Below are 19,574 nucleotides of genomic sequence, written 5' to 3'. Positions count from 1 at the left end.
TATTTTTTAGCATTTACAAGAAGGTCTTAAATTGCAAGCAAACATACAAGCTTCACTAGTTCAACTAGAAAAGGTATTTTTCTTACTTAAATAAATTTTGCTCAATAAATAATCAGCTCATCATCAATAATTGCAGAACATTTATCAAATCATGCCATTCAAGATATAAATCTGTTGATGTCAGTTTAAGATTTTAGATTAAGATTTGCACTTAAAATAATACCAATAATGTTTAATAGTTTAATTAATTATTTATACTTATTCTTAAATATTTATACAAACATTTCTTGCTTATTGTTTTATGTCGCTACAGCAATAATGAATCTCAAAACTAGGAGAAAATTCATGAGTATTAAAAAGAAGGGATAGAAATTATTAAACTTAAGAAATAAGAATGGTTCATTGTAATTTTTATTACCTTTTGCCTAGAGTTCCTCTATGGTTTTAAGTATTACATTTATGCTTTTACAACTTATATTCATACTGATGCAAAAATAAACCACCTATCCTTTAATGCATTAAACTGAGATTATTGCACTTATGTAAAATATAAATACTGAGAAAATGGGGGTGGGGTTGGATAGATGTCAACTTAAAACATTGATTTACAAATATTGGCGAAAAAACATTATTATTTTAGTTGAATTTACATTTTTGAAATAAGTGATAAGATTAAAGCTTTTCATTACACACGAAGAATTTAGAAAAAATACAACAAATAAAGTTAAAATTTTTATTGATTTTGCTTTCTCTAATTAATTTTCATATAAATATACTTTTGTGTGCATGTGTTTGAATTATAAAATTTTTACTGATATATTATTTGATACATTTTGAGAATTTTTATTTTATTAATTTTTGTATAAAATTGTTTTTAAAAAAAATTTCAGGCCAAAAAAACATATGAAAAATCTTTTAAAGAATCTGAAAAAGCATGTGACAATTATCAGAAAGCTTTAGATGACCTTCATCTGTCTAGAATAGAGTTAGAGAAAGTATGTATTCATTATTAGTATTATTTTAAATATATACCTACTACTAATTTCTTGCTCTGTTTGTAACCAAATAAATTTTTTTAAATTACAGGCTAGACTGAATAGTATAGCAAAACAGCAGGCTTGTGAAGACTGCAAGACTGATTATTCTAATCAATTACAAAAGACAAATGAAGCACAAAGACAACATTATAATGAATTAATGCCAAAAGTATTCCAGGTAATTATAGAAGAAAGAAATTAAACTTTTTCCTGGAGTAAAAATAGAGATTATTTTTCACTTTGTTTTCCTATTAATTAGGTGAGGGTTATGCTGTTTTGCTTGCATCATAGCAGTGTTAACTCATATAGATGCAACTTTTTAAAATTGCATAACTGTTTACCTGTGTTTTCTGTTCTAATGAGAATAAGTTAATATTTCTTAATTCTGATTTTTCTTCTGAATGTTAGCAACTCAAGAGTTGTAAGTATTTTTTTTTAATTATTATTATTATTGTGTCTTATTTAATGCAGAAAAATTTTGAAGAAAAAAATTTGTTTCTCTAGAATTTATAGTGCATACAAAATTTTGTAAGAAACTTTTGTATTTTCAAAACTTCTAAATAATATTTTTTATCTGTGTTGCACTGCAGTTTAAATTTTGCATTCTTGTATTCAGTGGTTTGATGCAAATTGCGTATTTTCATAATTAGAATTTATCTATGTTTTTATGTTGTAAAAATGCAAAATAGTTATTTTTAATGAGCTTATAAATTAAAGGATCTAAGACATATTTTTAAAAAGAGAATTTATACAAAGAAACAGAGAAGTGCGTCTTTTCCTCCTTTCTTCTCTTTTTAAGTAATTGGAAGACATCTATTTGATTTCTTTTTACAACTTGATGAATTACTGTTATTTTTTCTGAGAAAATTTTACTATACTTTTACTGAAAATTTTACTGTAAATTATATATGTACTACCTATAATTAAAAAATACATCTGAAGAAAGCAATATGAATATTCTTGGTTTCATATTTCTTTATATAATGTTTAAAACTTCCTTCCATTGAAACAAAAACGTTTGTAATATATGTATATTTTAAGAATTGTGTTTATATGCTTTTTTTTTTTTTTTTTTTTTTTTTTTTTTAATATGGATAAAGAATTTTTAGCATTTTCAGGCAAACAATTCAGACACTTGATATGAATTTCATTATTAGGTTCAATTCCTATTTACTTTAATTAGTGGTTAATATTTTTTTTCTTTAAATTTGTTACATTTGTTATCAGCTATTTGTTTCTTGTATCAAATATTTAAAAAAAAAGAAGACTATTTTCTCTAAATCTACACATTTTATGAACAAAAGAATTTTTATTTAAATAATTCATCTGAATCAATAACTGTTTATTATTTTAGGACCTGCAAGAAATGGATGAGAAAAGGATAATATCAGTACAAGCTATCTTCAAACAAACAACAGAGGCACATAGGCAGGTGTTACCCTTCATTAACAAATGTCTTGATGAAATAGACAGAGCTGCTGATTCAATAGACCCTAAGGGAGTAAGTTTTTAACTTTGAGAAGTAGTTTTAATTATTATTTTCAAAGTAAGATTTCATGTAAATATTACATTAGATTTGTAGCACTTATAATTTATTTAGCCAAAGTCATTTTACATTTGTGTGCTTAAAAAAATTGCTCTTTTCTTTATTGCATATGCAGAAGAAAATGAAGGGATACATTCAACAATTTTTTTTCTTCTTTTTTCATATATATGTACAAGAACATATTTTGGCATTTGCGTGACCAAATTGGGGAAAAAAAAAAAAAAAACTTTTAAAATTTTAAAACTTTGATTTATTTTATCCTGGAAGGCATAATTTGTACAAATAAGAAGCAGTAAAAGATACATTCAGTCTACATCCAACACAAAGAGCAGAGGAGATCAAAATTTTTCTCTTCAGTAATTTTTCAATAAGATTTTTATAGGGATCTCTTTGGCACATATAGACTTAGGAAAGAGAAATTCAGGTATCTTTAAAAGAATGTTGTAAGTTAAAAATTGTTTTATAAAAAGCCCCATGGTACAGAAAACAGACAAAATGTTTATTTTAGAGGATTGTTCAGACAATATTATAAAAGATATATATTTTTTTTTAATTTTGTGTGGATAATTATGTGCTCCAGCTTAAAATGTAATCATCTGAATACCAGAATTGATTTCATGTATAACTTCATTGTAAAATTCTATAGAATTAATATTTATATTTTTTAAGACAACATTGTAAGAAAGGAATTAGAATATATATTTCTTAGATGCCTGAATTGCATCTTCCTTTAATTTTAAATTGCTTCTCATACAAAACATATTTCTCTCTTTTATTGAGAAAATCTGAAATCCATTAAAATTAGTGAAAGCCTGATAATAAATATTTAGTATCAGAAAAATCATTGATTTAAGGAAAGAAATCAGTATATGTTAATCTGTTATTCATAATCCAACATCTCCATGCTGTTGTGTTTTAGATATTCACTGCTGGATCTTTCAACCATATTTCTCTTATTTTCTTCTGTATTAGTTATATTACTTTATCATGTGATTACAAGGTCTTTTCCAAAGTCACCTACATATATTTTTGTAATAAAGCACTAATTTAAAAAATCATTGACCCAATCTTAATTTATTCATTGATTTATTAGATTAATTTTGCAAAAACATCAAAAACATAACATCAAATTCAGTTTCATTTTTCAAATAATTCCTTATATAATATAAAGAGTATTTGAAATATAAGGTTCAATTACTTTTGCATATTTAATATCCATTTATATTTTTTTAAGGACTCTGATGTGGTTGTTGGCAAATTAAAATCTGGTTACCAGCCTCCAGGTGATATCCCTTTTGAAGAACTGATTCCTACCAAAGTAAACAATGAAAGTGCAATTTCTCCACCACTACTAACAGGGAAGAGTGAAACACTTAAAGGTACAGTTTCAACTCAAAAGTCGAAAAAGAGAGGTGGATTGTTTTCAATTTTCAGTGCCAATAAGGTAAATTTGAAAACATGTTTCTCTTATACAAATCTGAACAGTACAAATAACTCAAGAATTCATACTTTTTAAATATATTATAGACTTATTTGTAATGGTGTCATGCTTTGTGATATTTTATTACTATTTTCCATCTTTATGTATTTGTGTACCAATGAAAATAAAATTCTTTCAGTATTTCTAATCCTCTTTAAACATTTTCTTCTTTCACTGCTTTCTGCTTCTGCTGGGATCTATGCTTATTTCTTGCATTTTGAGTAAGTTACTTTTTTTAATTCATCTGTGTACTTTTGCTTGCTGTGATGAAGTCCTCATTTCAAATAAGACAAAATTGTGTAACTTAATTTTTTTAAATCAGTAATGCTAAATCAATACAAATTTCCACCTTTTAGATTCTTAATTATATTTTTGATGCAGAAATGTATTCTGTCAAAAGTTTAATTTCTCTCTCTCTCTCTCTCTCTCTCTCTTTTTTTTTTTTTTTTTGTTATATTTTGACAGCTATTTTACAGTAAAACTATTGGAAAACAATTTTTGCTGTGATATTTTAAACTCTGTCTTTTTTTTCTTTTTTTTTTACTTTGCATTTATTTTTTTATTTTCTTAATATATTTTCACTTGATATCAATTAAAAGTGGAAATTAGCTTTGAATTAGATTGTCACTAAAATTCAGATTATAGCAATAAGTGCAATAGCTTGGGCCTATATTGTTGTGAACTGTAAAATAAAACATGTAACTTTTTCTTTTATTTGAATATTGTGTGTGTTTTTAACCTTACCAGATTTTTATATTTTCATAGATGAAAATTTGATATGCAGATGGAGATTTTTAAATCTTGTATAGTGATGAAATATCTGCTAAAAAAGAATTTAATTTCCATGGATATATTTAAATATCATAAATTTAAAAAAAAAAGGCTCAATGTCACTATTTTCACTTTTTCCCTTGTCTTATCAAATTTGAAGCAGAATAGTTACAACCATTTACTACATGCCCATTTATTCAATTGTACTATTGCAATTTATTTGTATGAGATGTTATGCTAAAATAAATTAATAGGATTGAGCTATGTATGGTATTTTGCTCTCTGATTATATGATAAGAATGAAAAATTCTATGTTTGGTTTATCCATTGAGCCTAGCAATTTAGCATAATTATCCATTTTTGCTTTTTTAATGTTTGAATTTTAAATTCTGCTCGCTTTGTGGGAATAATGGAATTGTGATGGCGCTTTATAAGCCAGATAACAGCTACGAGACATGAGAAATTTCTTTTGTCTAGTGGTCTTGTTACTCGGCTACGAACCCAGAGGTTGCGAGTTCGATCCTCGCCTATCGCCAGTAGCAACATTGGTGACCCGGTGACGAAAATACGCAAACTTCATACAACTGTTGTGGCGCACTCTACCAGAAATAAATAAGTGAAAAAAAAAGCTGATAAAAAATCAGCCAATAAATTAAAAAAAGGCTGATAAATAATCAGCCAACAAAAAAAATGAAGCTGATAAATAATCAGCCAATAAAAAAGGGATAAGGTGCAACAGCCAATATACCACCACTTATAACAGCAAAAACAGGACAAAAAATCGTTCGTCTCACCTCCGACGCACTGAAGGGGGAGTAATGTGGTGACGCTTTATAAGCCAGATAACAGCTACGAGACATGAGAAATTTCTTTTGTCTAGTGGTCTTGTTACTCGGCTACGAACCCAGTGGTTGCGAGTTGGATCCTCGCCTATCGCCAGTAGCAACAGAATAAATGTGAATTTTCTGTGCAATTTATATAAATAAGATAAGGTAGCATTTTAAAATGCCATAATTCAGGAAATTCAGATCTATTTTGGGAACTGGCATCTAAAAAATATAGCATATTCAATCAATCATTGGACTCTGAATGAGAAAAAATAACCTATGTAGGTCAGGTGGTAGTATATATGTGGATTGGCTTGGGGACCAATTGATTTTTGATTCAATACTTAAAATTAGCAAAGATCCTTTAGGAGGAGGGGATCCATTCGTTTTTGAACTGTAGAAAGAGAGAAGCAATTCATGTATTTTCCCTATAATATATTCTTGGTTTAAAAATTTATTAGGTCAATAATAAAATGAGTCTCATAGAATGTGATATTATTCTAAAATAAACTAAAATGTGGGTATATGACCATCATTTTGTAAGGTAATCTAAAAAAAGTAAAGGCTTCTCAAGCTAAACTAAAAATTATTGATTTGTCAATTGCAGTTGGTTGCAGAAAATCAGTCAACTGCCATTCTGTATGCACAATTTTTTCCCACTAAAAGCTCTTAAATTTCAATTAAAACTCGTGTTACTATTGCCTTAATTGGAACCATTTATCTGTTAAAAGAGGTATTGTAAAAAAAAAAAAAAAAAAAAAAATGAAAGGGATATGAAAAATATGAAAGAGATGGCAACTGTTTGCTGGAATACATTAAAATACAATGCACTATTGCTCTTTGAATTAGCTATGCTGTTACAAAGGTTCTGTAAATATTATGAAATAATAAATTTTATATGCATTGGTAAATTGAATATTTTTATTAAAAACATTTCTTAGAGTCAAATAGTATGATAGAAGTGGATACATTGTTACTTTACTCTTTTTGTGTTTTCTCTTCTATTTCTCCCCTGTTATCTTTATTTCTCTTTCTTTATTTTTTCTTCAGCTATTATTCAATTCCCAAATTTTAAATATTGACATATATTTATATTGTTTTTCATTTTGATATTATTCAGTCTTAATTATTCTGAAATATTTCTCAATTCTTTTAAGTCATTGCTGTAACAAAAAATATCTTTATCAAGAGATTTCTTTTAATGTAACTTAACATTCAAATTCAATTATTTACAATTTAAGAAGATTTTTTTAATAAAATAATCTGTTCTAAATTCTGATAGAGTAAGAAATTGATTATTCCATCATGATGTTAATGGCCCAGTTTGAAGGATTTGGTTTCTAGAGTTCGTCGGAGCTAAATTGATAAAATCAAATAAAATTTCTCGAATCGAATAAATTTTCAGTGAATACTTAATTGAAGTATTAGTAAAAAAATAAATTAAAGATGATATAGAATTTGGTTGCATTTATATGTTGTCTTGCTACATGTGTGTAGATGAAAGTAATAATCACTTATTATAAACTAACTTAAAATGGGGAATTTTGGAAATATTTTCACTTCTGACTTGCCTCAGACAGTCGCAATTCAACAGAGGTTTTTCTTTAATTTGATTTGGTTATCAGTTTGAATGCTACTTTCATTCAAGTTGCACTCTTGAATGAAGGGGTAAATTGATTGGCTCTTTTGCCATCAAAAGAAATAATCGATTTAGATTGTTAATTGAAACCTTAAATTAAAATTTAAGTTGTTTCAATGATTTTTCAAATACCTTAATGTAATTAAAATTAAATTGCAATTCATTTTGATGCATAATCTGTTTTATCATTAATTGTAAACAGATTCCAATTTATGTGCAAACTATTAGTGAATATAGTGGTATTGTATTTACTTTTTTAGAATAATAATGATGAATTAAAGGATGATTATAGTGACTTACCACCTAATCAGAGAAAGAAAAAATTGAATCAAAAAATAGATACCTTATCAACACAGATAGCCCAAGAAACAGCTGCAAAGTAAGATTTTACTTTCTGAATTTAATATACATATCTTGTACAAATAACATCAGTACATTTTTATATGGAATGTTCTCTTTTTTTAATACTTTTTAGAGATGGTCTGTTAAAGATGAAAGCTGCCTATGAGCAGAATCCAGCTCTTGGCGATCCAGTAAGCATTGATCAGCAACTTCCCGACATCAACAATAGAATAGAAAAACTCCAAACACAGTTGAAAAAATATCAGGTTACAAATGCCTCTTGCGCAATCATTTATGTGTTTGGTGCATTATTGCATGTTACTATGCTTTCTAATTTTCATTTCATTTCATTTCTAATTGCTTTACACAATAACATGCTTTATTATTTATTGATAATGTTAGGAACTTAAAAATACAGTAAACAAAATAATTATTTTTTACCTTTATAAACTTTATTCTTTATTAAAATAAATTTTTTTTTTAGGGCTATCTAGAGGAAGTTGTGGGAAAAGCAGTTACACCAGAAACTCAACTGAAGAATGGGGGTACTGTATCTGACAGTAATATTTCCAGAAGTACTTCAAATTCGAGTGTTAATCATACAACAAAATCTGTCGCTCCTGCAATTCCACTTCCTAGAGAGTAAGTATATATTTTAAAAGAAATTTTGTGTCAAGTAAGAAAGCACCCAAATCCTAGAATATTAAATATCTGCATTTGTCAATTAGTTTTAAAAATGTGTATTTTATAATCAAGATAAATATATCTTGAAGTTTGATAATTTCTCATCTTCATTGATATTTCTTTTTCTTAAAATTTAATTAGGTGGTTTTTATCTGTTCTGTTAACTTTCAAGAAATCTTATAATTTATGTTATAATTATTAATTATTAATTTATGTGTAGTTAAATATAAGGAAATTTTTTGAATATTTATTTTTTGAATATACATTTTGATTATCCTTCTTCAATGATTTGATTACTTTTTTCATTGCTGCCTTTGGATTATTTTAAATATTTAAAAGCAGGATTTTGTAAATTTTTCTGAAACAAGGAAATTTAATTTTAACTGGTTATATTGGATCTGACTATTCAATAGTCTGATCAGATAACTAGATCATACTATCGAATCTGATACATTTATTAAAATAATGTGCTATCCTGTTTTTATTTACCTAAAAATTAAATCTTTATTTTGTAAATATGTAGAATGCTGTATTATGTAAGATAGTATACAGAAATATTTTCTAATATTAGGCCTGGTTCAAGTGCCAATGGTAACACGGTCACAGATTCAGGGGAAGGAGAATATGATAATGGAGGTGTTACAGAATATGAAGCCGAACCATTACCTGCATTAGGTACTGCACGGGCTCTGTATCCATTTGATGGTAAGTATTGAAAATTTCATGTTAATCATCAATATTTTCATGTTAATATTTTATTTGCATATCACAATATTGGTTTAAACCTATTAATGAAAGGGTTAAAATGAAGTATGATTGTATATTTATTGAAATTCGTGAAATATAATTGCTTGCAGTTGTGGAAATGGAACAAATCAAAACAAACATTTTGAGCGTCAATCTCGCAAATTTTATCTACAAAAATAATAATAATAAGGTTGTATTTTTTTCTTAGACTAATTATTGCATTATAAACAATCTGTTATAAAACTGTTTGTATTTTATTAAATTTTACTCATCTGAATAAATAGTGCAATTTATTTTAATTCTAATAGAACAACTAGAAATCTCAAAATTTAGTTGTTTCCTATTTGCATAAACTTTCCCAATTCTGCTGGGCATGCATGCAAAGAGACAACCGAACATAGAGGGCCTTATGCTTCAATAAAATATAAGCTTGATAAGAGATTTGTCTTTCTCATTTGTATGTTGATAACTTGGCTTTAAAATAAAAAGAAAAAGGAGGGGGACCCAAGTGAGTCTTGAAATGTGAAGCTATATGCCTGAGGCAGGTCTACATATAGCATATCAGTCTGAAGTTTTTGTAGTGTTCAATATTTATTTTCACAGTCTTTGTGAATAAAAGTAATTAAGAGTGTTTTTTTTTTAATTATGTTATACTTGTTTTTTATAGAACATTTCATTTTTTGGTGGCTTAATTTTTACACAGAAGATGTGGATGAGTGTAAAGTGACAACATCTTTTAACATTATATATACATTCATAAATACCCGTTTCTTCTCCTTCCCCTTAAATTGGCAATTATAGTTGCATCTGTATTGACCATATCTTAGTTACAGTTCTGAAGTAACTACTTACATAAAAATGTTGGAAATTATCGCATAAGATATTTCATATTAGGTTTTGTGCTAAATAATTTTTCAGTGTAAGAAGGAAGTAAACTTTTAGATAAATCATGCAATAGAAATCTCATAAATGAATTAGAGGAAAAAACAGCTTTAACAAAACTTTTATTTAAATAAAATATAAATATATTTTTCTAAGAGAAAAAAATTAAAATATTTCATTCTTTCAATTCCTCAAATATTAAAATAACTGGATTTTTAGCCAAACTAATAATTAAAAATAAATATAAGAAACAACTGCCAATTGAATCCGAATACATGAAGATAAATCTAAGAATATTGGAGATTGTTACAATGAAATAGGTACATTAATATTTGTTATATTCATTTGTTGCAATTATATTTGTTATAATGTGCTATTGTGAACTGTTTTCTACAAAATATAATATTTGTATTTTATTTTAATGGAACTGCTTCATTCTTTGATTATAAATACTCCATTTAGGACAGAACAATTTTTAATTTGAAAATGTGTTATGTACAGATTTTTTTGATTAAAATTTTATTGGATATTGTTATTTAAGTAGCACAAAATTTAGAAAGTTTGAGAACTTTATTTATTAAAGAATGAGAGAAAGCTGAAATGAAATGGCATAATAGTAGCATTGCTTCTGAAACAGGACCTGACATAAATCTATCCTACTGCGTAGAGTAAAATATGTATGAATGAAAAAAATATTAGAAAATGACTTTGGTTAGAATTTTGAATATTATTTAAATAAAAATAACTAACTTTTCAGATATAGTGAAATAAAAAAAATATTAATATGTTAATTGATAGCATGAAAAATCATGCTGAATTGTAATAATTTTAACCTCGTCCCTGAATTTTGTATATGAATGTTGGTATTTGTTATTTCATTAATATTTCGAAAATAAATGAATTCTTGACACTGCGACTTGACTATGTATGGTTGACACTTACATATATTTTTTTTTTTGGGGGGGGGGATGCTTCATTGTTCCAAACAATTTTATTTTTTGTGTTTTTCTTACTTAAAAATGGTTTTCCAGGTTTTTTTTTTTCTTCTTCTCTCATTTCATAACTAACTGTTTATGAGGCAAATATGCATGCCTTATATAAAACTAATTATCGGGTTTCATTTCCATTTTTAATTTCCTACTGATTCTACTTCAATTATTTTTCAGTGCTCAAAATCTAATTTAAACATATGATCCTCTCCTTATTCTATTAATGCATTTCTTTTTTATTATACATTTATTTTTAACTTATGCTTGCTTATTATTTGTTGCATTGGTATAGTGAGGGTGATCAGAATCCATAATGTTAATATTCTGTTAGTCACATTTTTTGTTCTTAGGTAATCAGATGTACAACTTACAATGAATTATAACCAATAATTGTTCTGTATTAATTGTAGAAACAACAAAAAAAAGCAAGAGAATACCTTATTATCATTTTAATAAATTAAATAACTTTGCAGCACAAAGTGAAGGATCTATACCAATGGAAGAAAAAGAAGAATTTGAAGTTGTTGAATTAGATCAAGGTGATGGCTGGACAAGAGTGAGGAGATCAAACATGGAGGAAGGTTTTGTTCCAACATCATATATTGAATGCTTTTTATACAACAATTGCTAAGGAGTTGTTGGTAAGCAATTTTTTGTAATGTTTTTACATTTATTTTAGATCTTTATATAAAATTTCCATAATAGCACATTTCCTTGTTCTTTTTAAAGAACTGTTTGTAGCAAAATGTACTGTGCCTAAAGCAATTAAAACATTTTAGAATTAATTGTAAAAGCATGCAAGATTTTCGTATTCATTAAAAAAAATGCTGCTCTTAAATGCCATTCTTTTTTTAACGGTAAGTCTTGTAATGCTTTCCAAAGTAATAACATACCTAAATGTACATTTTAGTGAAAGTAAAAATCTGCTTTAATTTTTTTTTTTTTGAAATTTCCTCTGTCCTATTTGTTAAAAAAATTATTCAAATTGAAATGGGCTCCTCATGTAGAAAGAGATTTTGTGAGTACAATTGCGCAAATGTTCCATAACAAAATCTATAAATGCTAGAAATCTGGGGGCAAAGAAGACATATTTCTATAATCAAAAATGTAAATATTCTCTCAGTTTAAGAATCTATTTGCATTGAGTAATCCAACAAGAGGGGTTAAAAGCAGAGAATTTAGCAAGGATTGGAATTTTTTAAGCTTGAGATTTTAAATGAAGAAAATATCTAAGATGTTTTTAATGCAGTTTGAATAAATGTTTTTGGCAATTTCTCTTTATTAAAAAAAGATTGAAAGTGTTATCTTATTACAGATCATATAATTATTATGCTGATGATGACTTATTGTTTAACTCATTTTTTTCAGAGAAATAAATGGGTGAAATTTATATTAAACTTGGAAGATTTATAAGATCGCATATACAAGTTATTCCCCCCCCCATACACACACATCATTTTTTTTTTTTTTCCAAAATGATGTAGTTTATTTTGATATAAAATTATTATCATTTATTCTTATTATGTATGTTTGTGTGGCATTATTATCTCATTTTTTAATTAACTTTTCATTTCTAGTTTATTATAAGTTAAATTTTAATTTTCAGGTCAGAAGGGATTTGACAAGCTCTCTCTGAGTTGCTTCATAAGCCAAAACAGGATGCTTCGTCAGCTGTGCTTTTTAGCCATATATACGGAGGAAAAAATAGAAGTCATTCCAAGGACATAAGTTTTTAAGGGAAGTAAAAGGCATTATTACGCATATAAAAATATTGTATTATTGGTGCTTTTATCTATTTTATTTATTATTGTTAAAATCTTAACGAATTTAGAATGTTTTGTATTTTATAAAAGCTGCCACAGTGTGTTTATCAAGTAACTTTGATATTTAAAAACAAAGTTCTCAGAGATCAGTGTAAATTTGCATTTGTTTTATTTTTTAACTTTTTTTCATTATGTACCATCACATGCATTTTTATTTAAATATAGTACTCACTTTACTTGAAAATTGTGAAATTTCTGTTGTTTTTAACTTTTTATGTTAAAAATTACACATTTTTAAATAAGTTCAGCAGTTGCAATTATAGATTTAAAATCAAATCAACTTTAAAAAAAATATTTACTATGCAAAATATCAAATTGCATATCTTTATTTTCCTTTAAATGTTCTTCTCAAAATTATAATAGAAACACTGTTATTGTTGCAGAAATATTATTTTCTTTCTTTTTTTTTTTAAGCATTGGTGCTTGGAATAAGACTTACTTGAAATTGTTTTATTGTACATATTCGCATTTATTGTCTATTGGAGTGCTTCTCCAAAAAAAGGAACAAATTTAAAATCGCTGAATTTTTATGAGAGGTTTTTGTTGTGATTAAAAATTAGCTGAATTTCATTAGGAATTCACTTTTATGAAAATCAGTGATTCTTTACATATAGGAACTTAGATCTGAAGTTAGATTATCAAATTCCTATTCATTATTGTAGTTTTATAAACAGCTATTGTGCACTTGAAAATCAATATTTTTTATCCTTTATAATTTCAAACTTTATTGTAGAAGCATTTGCATTATACTATGTATTATTCTTTGCTAAAAACGGGTGGCTAAAATGAGATAACCAGATGTTAAAAAGAAAATAATTTGTTACTTTACTGAATTAAAATGATTTTAAAAATTTAGTATTAGTAATGTTTGGCATTCTAATTTAAGAAGTTTAAAAATCATTTATTCAGTGATGTTACATAAATATATGGTTTTAAATGAAATACTTTTAGCTTGAAAATATTTCTTACTCAGATTATTGATAATAATGAGTAAGTTTACTGTTTGTATACACCTATTTGTCATATAGGTTTGTTGCCTTGTTATTAATAACAAAATTTATGGAAATCTCCCTTGTATAATTACTTTTGAAATTTTAAGATCTTTCTAGTCCCTGATTTGATGCTTTATATTTTTGTCTAAAACTGGTAACAGAGCAAATCACTGATAAGCTATAAACTGTGATTTCTGCTTGATAGTATAACAATTGACAAAGTTTTCTATTGAAATAATCAACTGTATATTTGATTGAATGAATATTAATTAATTATTCCTTTTTATGTTTTTTTTTTTTTGTATTTAATAGCCCTTAACAAATTATGTACTTTGAGTTTTATATTTATCTTGCAATGAAAGAAAAATTCACTTAATCTAAAATTATGCGTTTAGTGTATTAATTTCATACCATTTTATAAGAACATGATGCAGTAATCAATGCCAAAAGAATCTGCATCTCAAATCTCACTTATTTATAAATATTAAATAAAAGAATGTGGGACTCATTAGTTTGGTTCAGTGTTTCTCAATTTTTGAAATAAGTATATGATTTAGATATGTATGAGCTGAAATATAATTTAATTTATATAATGTAAAGAAATTTTAAACATTATGTTAAATTACTTTCTTTATTCACATCTTTTTTTTTAACTATATTTTATGCTTTATTTGGTTTATTTTAAAATGTATGTAAGGGTTGTAACAATGAAAGCTAGAAGATGAGATATTAAATACTACAGTTTGAGAATCACTGGCTGAATTAATACATAATGTTTAACACATTCACTGCCATAATTCATACCTGTGATTTTAACCAGTTATCTAACAAGATATTTTTTCTTTGCTATCTTGTGAAGTGAATCGCATCACAGCTGTCAACGTGTTAAAGAATTAAAGTTACCCTTTCTCTCTGATAGTAAATTTTGTGTTAACATTATGTTTTGATATTAATTGGGTTGTAATGTTTTTTAAGCATTCATTTTTATAAAATTAAAAGTTTTAATTTATACTTTCTTAATTCATAAGCAAGTAGATTCACTCTGAAATAATCGTAATTGCTGTGTGTTGTATTGTGACTTATGGCACTTTACAAACCCACTGATAGTTATCTGTCAATTTAAACTTATAAATGTTTAAAATAATTTTTGATCTATTTTAAAATGATTGTGTGCTCAGTTAAATCAAATTGTGTAAGAATATTAATCCATGGCAGTATTTAAATTTAGTACAAAAACTATATATAGAATTGTTATTATTGAAAACTGCATCCTAGTTTTTCTTTTAGAAATATTTAAATGTTATCTTTCTTGTATTTTATTATAAAATGCATATCTTGTTATTCAGGCTGTTTTAAAAAAGAAAACTTCTGGTGAATATGTTGAATAATCGTGAAACTAACAACTCTTTTGAACAAAATAATAATTTGTTCTTTGAATTTGCATTTTAAATAAAGGCAGCTTTACATGTACATTTTGCCTTATCATAAATAAGCTGAGGCGAACGTCTGCATTCTACTGACACTTGAAATGAAAGTAATTAAGAAAGTGAACTCTTATTCTTCACTGAATAGAGAGGATGAATAATATCTACATATGCAATTTAAAATACATTCTGTATGTGATAGAATGGTCTTATGTGTCAAATAATGTGTGATTTGATATAATGCTAGTCCCTATTTTTATATGTTGAGGTGTAAAGAGTGGTGCACAAAATGAATTATTAATTTAATTTTTGATTTTATTTTTAGAAATTCTCTGAGATTCAGAGAAATAAACTATCCTTGTAAAGACTTAACACCTTCTCTATATACCATGTAGTTTGTTCCATGTATATATGTTTATGTTCTGAAATACATTTACCTCTATAATATAAAGATATGTGTGGTGTCTTGAATGAAATACTTACTGCTAAAAATTATTTTGGTGACTTATTTGTTTTTGTATGTGAGAGATTGCAAATTATGTGGAGATGGTGACTTAGTTATGAAGTACTATCTGTCTGTATAATATAGCATCTGTGACTAATTTATTATTTTTTGTTTGTTTTGGATGATTTTGTATTTATTATCTGCAAGTCTATTTGTTGTTTAGCTGTTGTAAATTATTGTACATTTGAAGACACACTTCACATATTTCACTTTATATCACTCATTCATAATATAAAATCAGCATACGTCATTAAAATTTAGGTAGTGTATCAGTAAAAATTAATCTTTAATTTAGATTGTTAACAAATAAATAGACTTAATATAATTGATTACTAATAGTTTCTTAAAAGCTAAAAGTTAGATTTTATTCCAAGGGATGAGTCCTTATTTAATAACTATTTTATATCTTAATTTGTTTTTCATTGGTGTAAACATGAATAAATTTTTTTATGATAGAGCATTTTAAATATAATAAATTAATTATTTCCGAATTGAAGAATTATTACTATTTTTAAGCTACATAATTATTTTTAAAAATCAAATCTTACTTAAACTAATTCTTCCAATTAATGTTTATGTTAAAAGGAATTTTATATATTTTTATGAACTTATTAAGTACCAAACATTAGTTTATTCAATTTTATAAAATAACTGTGACTTGAGTGATGATAAATCTTAAAATGTATATATAGATATAATTTGTATTATTTATCACTTATATTGAGGTTTTGAAAGGCTGGAATGTTTCTGTAAACTTAGCAAAAGTGAAATTGTAAATTTTATATCTCATACTTTGGTGTATATTCAAAACATTACAACAGGACTTAGTTCAAATATTCTTCTCTTTACTATAAAAATGTTATTTTTATCTTTATTAAATGCCACGTTTTTAAATTTATCATATCTATTTTTTAATGTCTAAAATTTATTGTTTGTTAAAAATATTGTGTAATTAAGAAAAGCTTTCCACAAATAACAATATTTCATAGATCAATATGTGCTAATTTTTGCATTGTTTAAATTATCAAACATAAAATTAAGGAATTATTTTTTGAATCATATGCTGTAAAATAAGGGACTTTGTGACAATTTTTGTTAAATTTTGTTTTTATGGGATACTACATAATGCCAGAACAGGGGACTGAAAGTCACTTCTCATTAAGATATAGTTTTGTGAACCTAACTCTCAATAAAATAATGGCATATATTTTTAAAAAATCTGAGGACTCATAACCAATAATTTTTTTGTCTTTCTCTTCATTTTTACTCATAATTCATTAATGCCATTCAGAATTATATATATATATTCATTCTGTTATAAATTTTTATCAAACTTGGGTCAATTTTTTTTAATAATTTAGCTTTCTTTGGAATGAATGAGACATCTCTTTTTACTGTTTTTTGAGAGGAAAACACTCCTTTCAACAATAACAAAAATATGTTTAACTATGTCTACTAGTCCTATCAACATGTTGTTTCTTTTACTCATCAACATGTTGTTTCTTTTACTCATCAACATGTTGTTTCTTTTACTCATCAACATGTTGTTTCTTTTACTCATCACAATGGATCATATATTTGTATATTCTTAGATTCCTCAAGGCTGATTAAAACTTGTATACTTACTTTTTTTAAAGCATTAACTTTAAACTTTACATTAAACTTTAACATTAATCTTTAAAAAATTGATTATTTTAATAGTTTGCCGTCCGTTGATTATTTTAATAGTTAATGTATAAGTCCGCATATTTGAAAATTGCTAGAATATACTAAAATGAAGTAATGCTGCTAGCTAAATATAATCAATAATATGTGCAAAGTGGTTTATAAACGACATTATCTCAGATTCATTTCCATAACAATCATCATAGCTGTAGATGCAAAAATTTTATTTGCCGCAAAATAATTTCCTAAGTCACACAGTCGCCTTATGTTGCAGTTAGAGAAAGGAACAACCCTTTGTTTTTAAAATTTAGGTTACAAAGATATTTTATTTAATAATTAAATGGGGTGCAATTATTTTTAATAATTCGATAGTTTTTTTTTTCTTTGTTAATAAAAGTTGAATGTCATTTTTTTTAAATGAGAAAAAATATTAAAGAATAAACATTTTACATGTTGATTCTGTAATTTTTTATTCCTTATATTTGATAAAATTTTTCTCTAGGAATCTTTTTAGATTATTTGTTTTTTACTGTCTGCTGATTTTTCTCCCTTTAAATTAATTTCTTTATTCCACATTTAATTTAAATAAATGTGAAATAAAAAATTTTAACATCAATATAACACTTAAAATTTGTGATGCAATTATTTTCCACTTCTCAAAAATTTGAAAAATGCATACATATTTGTAATACAAAATATTTAATCTTTCATTTTACTAAGACTTTTCTTATGCATTTATTACATTAAAAATACATTTATGTTATTAGAATAGATGAATTTTCCATCTGTCATAAATGATCCATATTATTGAGCATTTTCACCACAAAACAGTTGGCATTGCATTATCAGTTTTTATTTAATGTCATTATTATACTGGATTTTTTTATATATAAATGGTATTTTTTTAAATGTTACCTTAATTTGTGCATTTTTAATTTTTATATTCATATTTTAAGGCTCAATAAAATATTCTCCTTTTTTTTTTTTTTTTTTTCTATCATTTACATTTTAGAAAATGCAAATATTTTTTGTATTGAAACTAAGGAATATTATCTGTTTAAAAAAATTCAGTATTTTTACATCTCTTTATTATTTTAGCACTATATTTTGTTTTTAAATGTCATTTGAATTGTCCTGTTTGAAAATTGCAATTCTCCGCAGGTTGTGCCATTACATTATTGTTTTTGTATTCTGTTTAATTAAAAACAGTAAAAATTGCATTTAAGCCATTTATATCAGTGTAAAGAATTTCATTGCTAAGCCTTGTGAGCATGTTGCTTTGTTTCATAAAACAATAAAAAGTCCTAATAAAATGTTTTTGCTCTTATTTTTGTTACTCATTTGCTTTCTAAACCTGAATATATGATATAGCATATTCATCATTTATATTTATTGTGTGTATATAGAATATTATATGGGTGGGAAGATGGTGACTTATCTTAAAAGCAAATCACTGGCTACATGGTGTCAAGGGTTTAATAGTATATTATTTGCAAATATTTACATCTTTAAGGTACAGGTATAGGCTAAGCATTTCAGCATGCTGCCTCAATACAATGGCTTACTGCTGCTCAATTCAGAACAAACCCGAATGAATTAAAAGTTTAATTCTTAAATGTGCACAATCTCTTAACAAGCGCCATCTAGTGAGTAGCTGAGCAACCACTGTTGAAGTTGAATTGAAGAAGGATCTTTTGAGACACTGCACCTACATATATATATATATATATATATATATATATATATATATATAATAGAATATATTATATATAAAATATATTCTAATAATAAGGATAAATTTGTGTGTTTCTGAATGTTGGTCTTCCTCAGACCAGACTGTTTGATCTATAACTGCCAAGTTTGACATTATATACTTATATACCTCAGATGGTGACTTGATTTTAAATAAAAATTTGGCTGAATTCTGCGACAACTTCTTAAAGTACTATTGCAAAAAAAGTGCCTTTTACACTGTTCCAAAATTCAAGAAATAATATTTTTATTGGTATTAATTTTCTAGTCATGCATTTTTTCCCTAATTTTTGGTAATATTTTAGAAATATTTTTTTGTCTAATTCCCAACAATAGAATATTCTGTTGACCAGAAACTAAGACACTTTCATTGTTTCATGTAATATTTAATCGAGGAATTTTCTTAGATATTGAAATCTAAGGAAGAAAGATTTAAAAATCTGTGTAATTTGCAAAATGAATAAAAAAG

At 25.8% G+C, this 19,574-nt stretch overlaps 1 protein-coding gene across 4 annotated transcripts in view; it reads left to right on the top strand.

The window, feature by feature from the left end:
* The window catches only part of LOC129980829 (formin-binding protein 1-like), a 62,940-nt gene extending 44,274 nt beyond the window's left edge, over positions 1 to 18,666 (top strand). The window contains exons 5-15 of one of the 4 annotated variants that reach the window (XM_056091241.1): positions 11 to 73; positions 891 to 995; positions 1,087 to 1,215; positions 2,392 to 2,538; positions 3,818 to 4,027; positions 7,561 to 7,679; positions 7,776 to 7,833; positions 8,127 to 8,284; positions 8,898 to 9,031; positions 11,418 to 11,585; positions 12,551 to 18,666. In XM_056091241.1, the coding sequence (XP_055947216.1) occupies positions 11 to 73; positions 891 to 995; positions 1,087 to 1,215; positions 2,392 to 2,538; positions 3,818 to 4,027; positions 7,561 to 7,679; positions 7,776 to 7,833; positions 8,127 to 8,284; positions 8,898 to 9,031; positions 11,418 to 11,575 (1,281 nt within the window). In that variant the 3' untranslated portion in view covers positions 11,576 to 11,585; positions 12,551 to 18,666. Of the gene's footprint in view, positions 1 to 10; positions 74 to 890; positions 996 to 1,086; positions 1,216 to 2,391; positions 2,539 to 3,817; positions 4,028 to 7,560; positions 7,680 to 7,775; positions 7,909 to 8,126; positions 8,285 to 8,897; positions 9,032 to 11,417; positions 11,586 to 12,550 lie in introns of all 4 variants that reach the window. The other 3 variants (XM_056091239.1, XM_056091238.1, XM_056091242.1) reach the window with 3 other exon arrangements.
* Positions 18,667 to 19,574: the final 908 nt, after the last annotated feature.

This window comes from Argiope bruennichi, chromosome 8 (assembly GCF_947563725.1).
Source record: "Argiope bruennichi chromosome 8, qqArgBrue1.1, whole genome shotgun sequence".
Lineage (NCBI taxonomy): Eukaryota > Metazoa > Arthropoda > Arachnida > Araneae > Araneidae > Argiope > Argiope bruennichi.
This window is presented reverse-complemented; position numbering and strand designations above follow the sequence as displayed.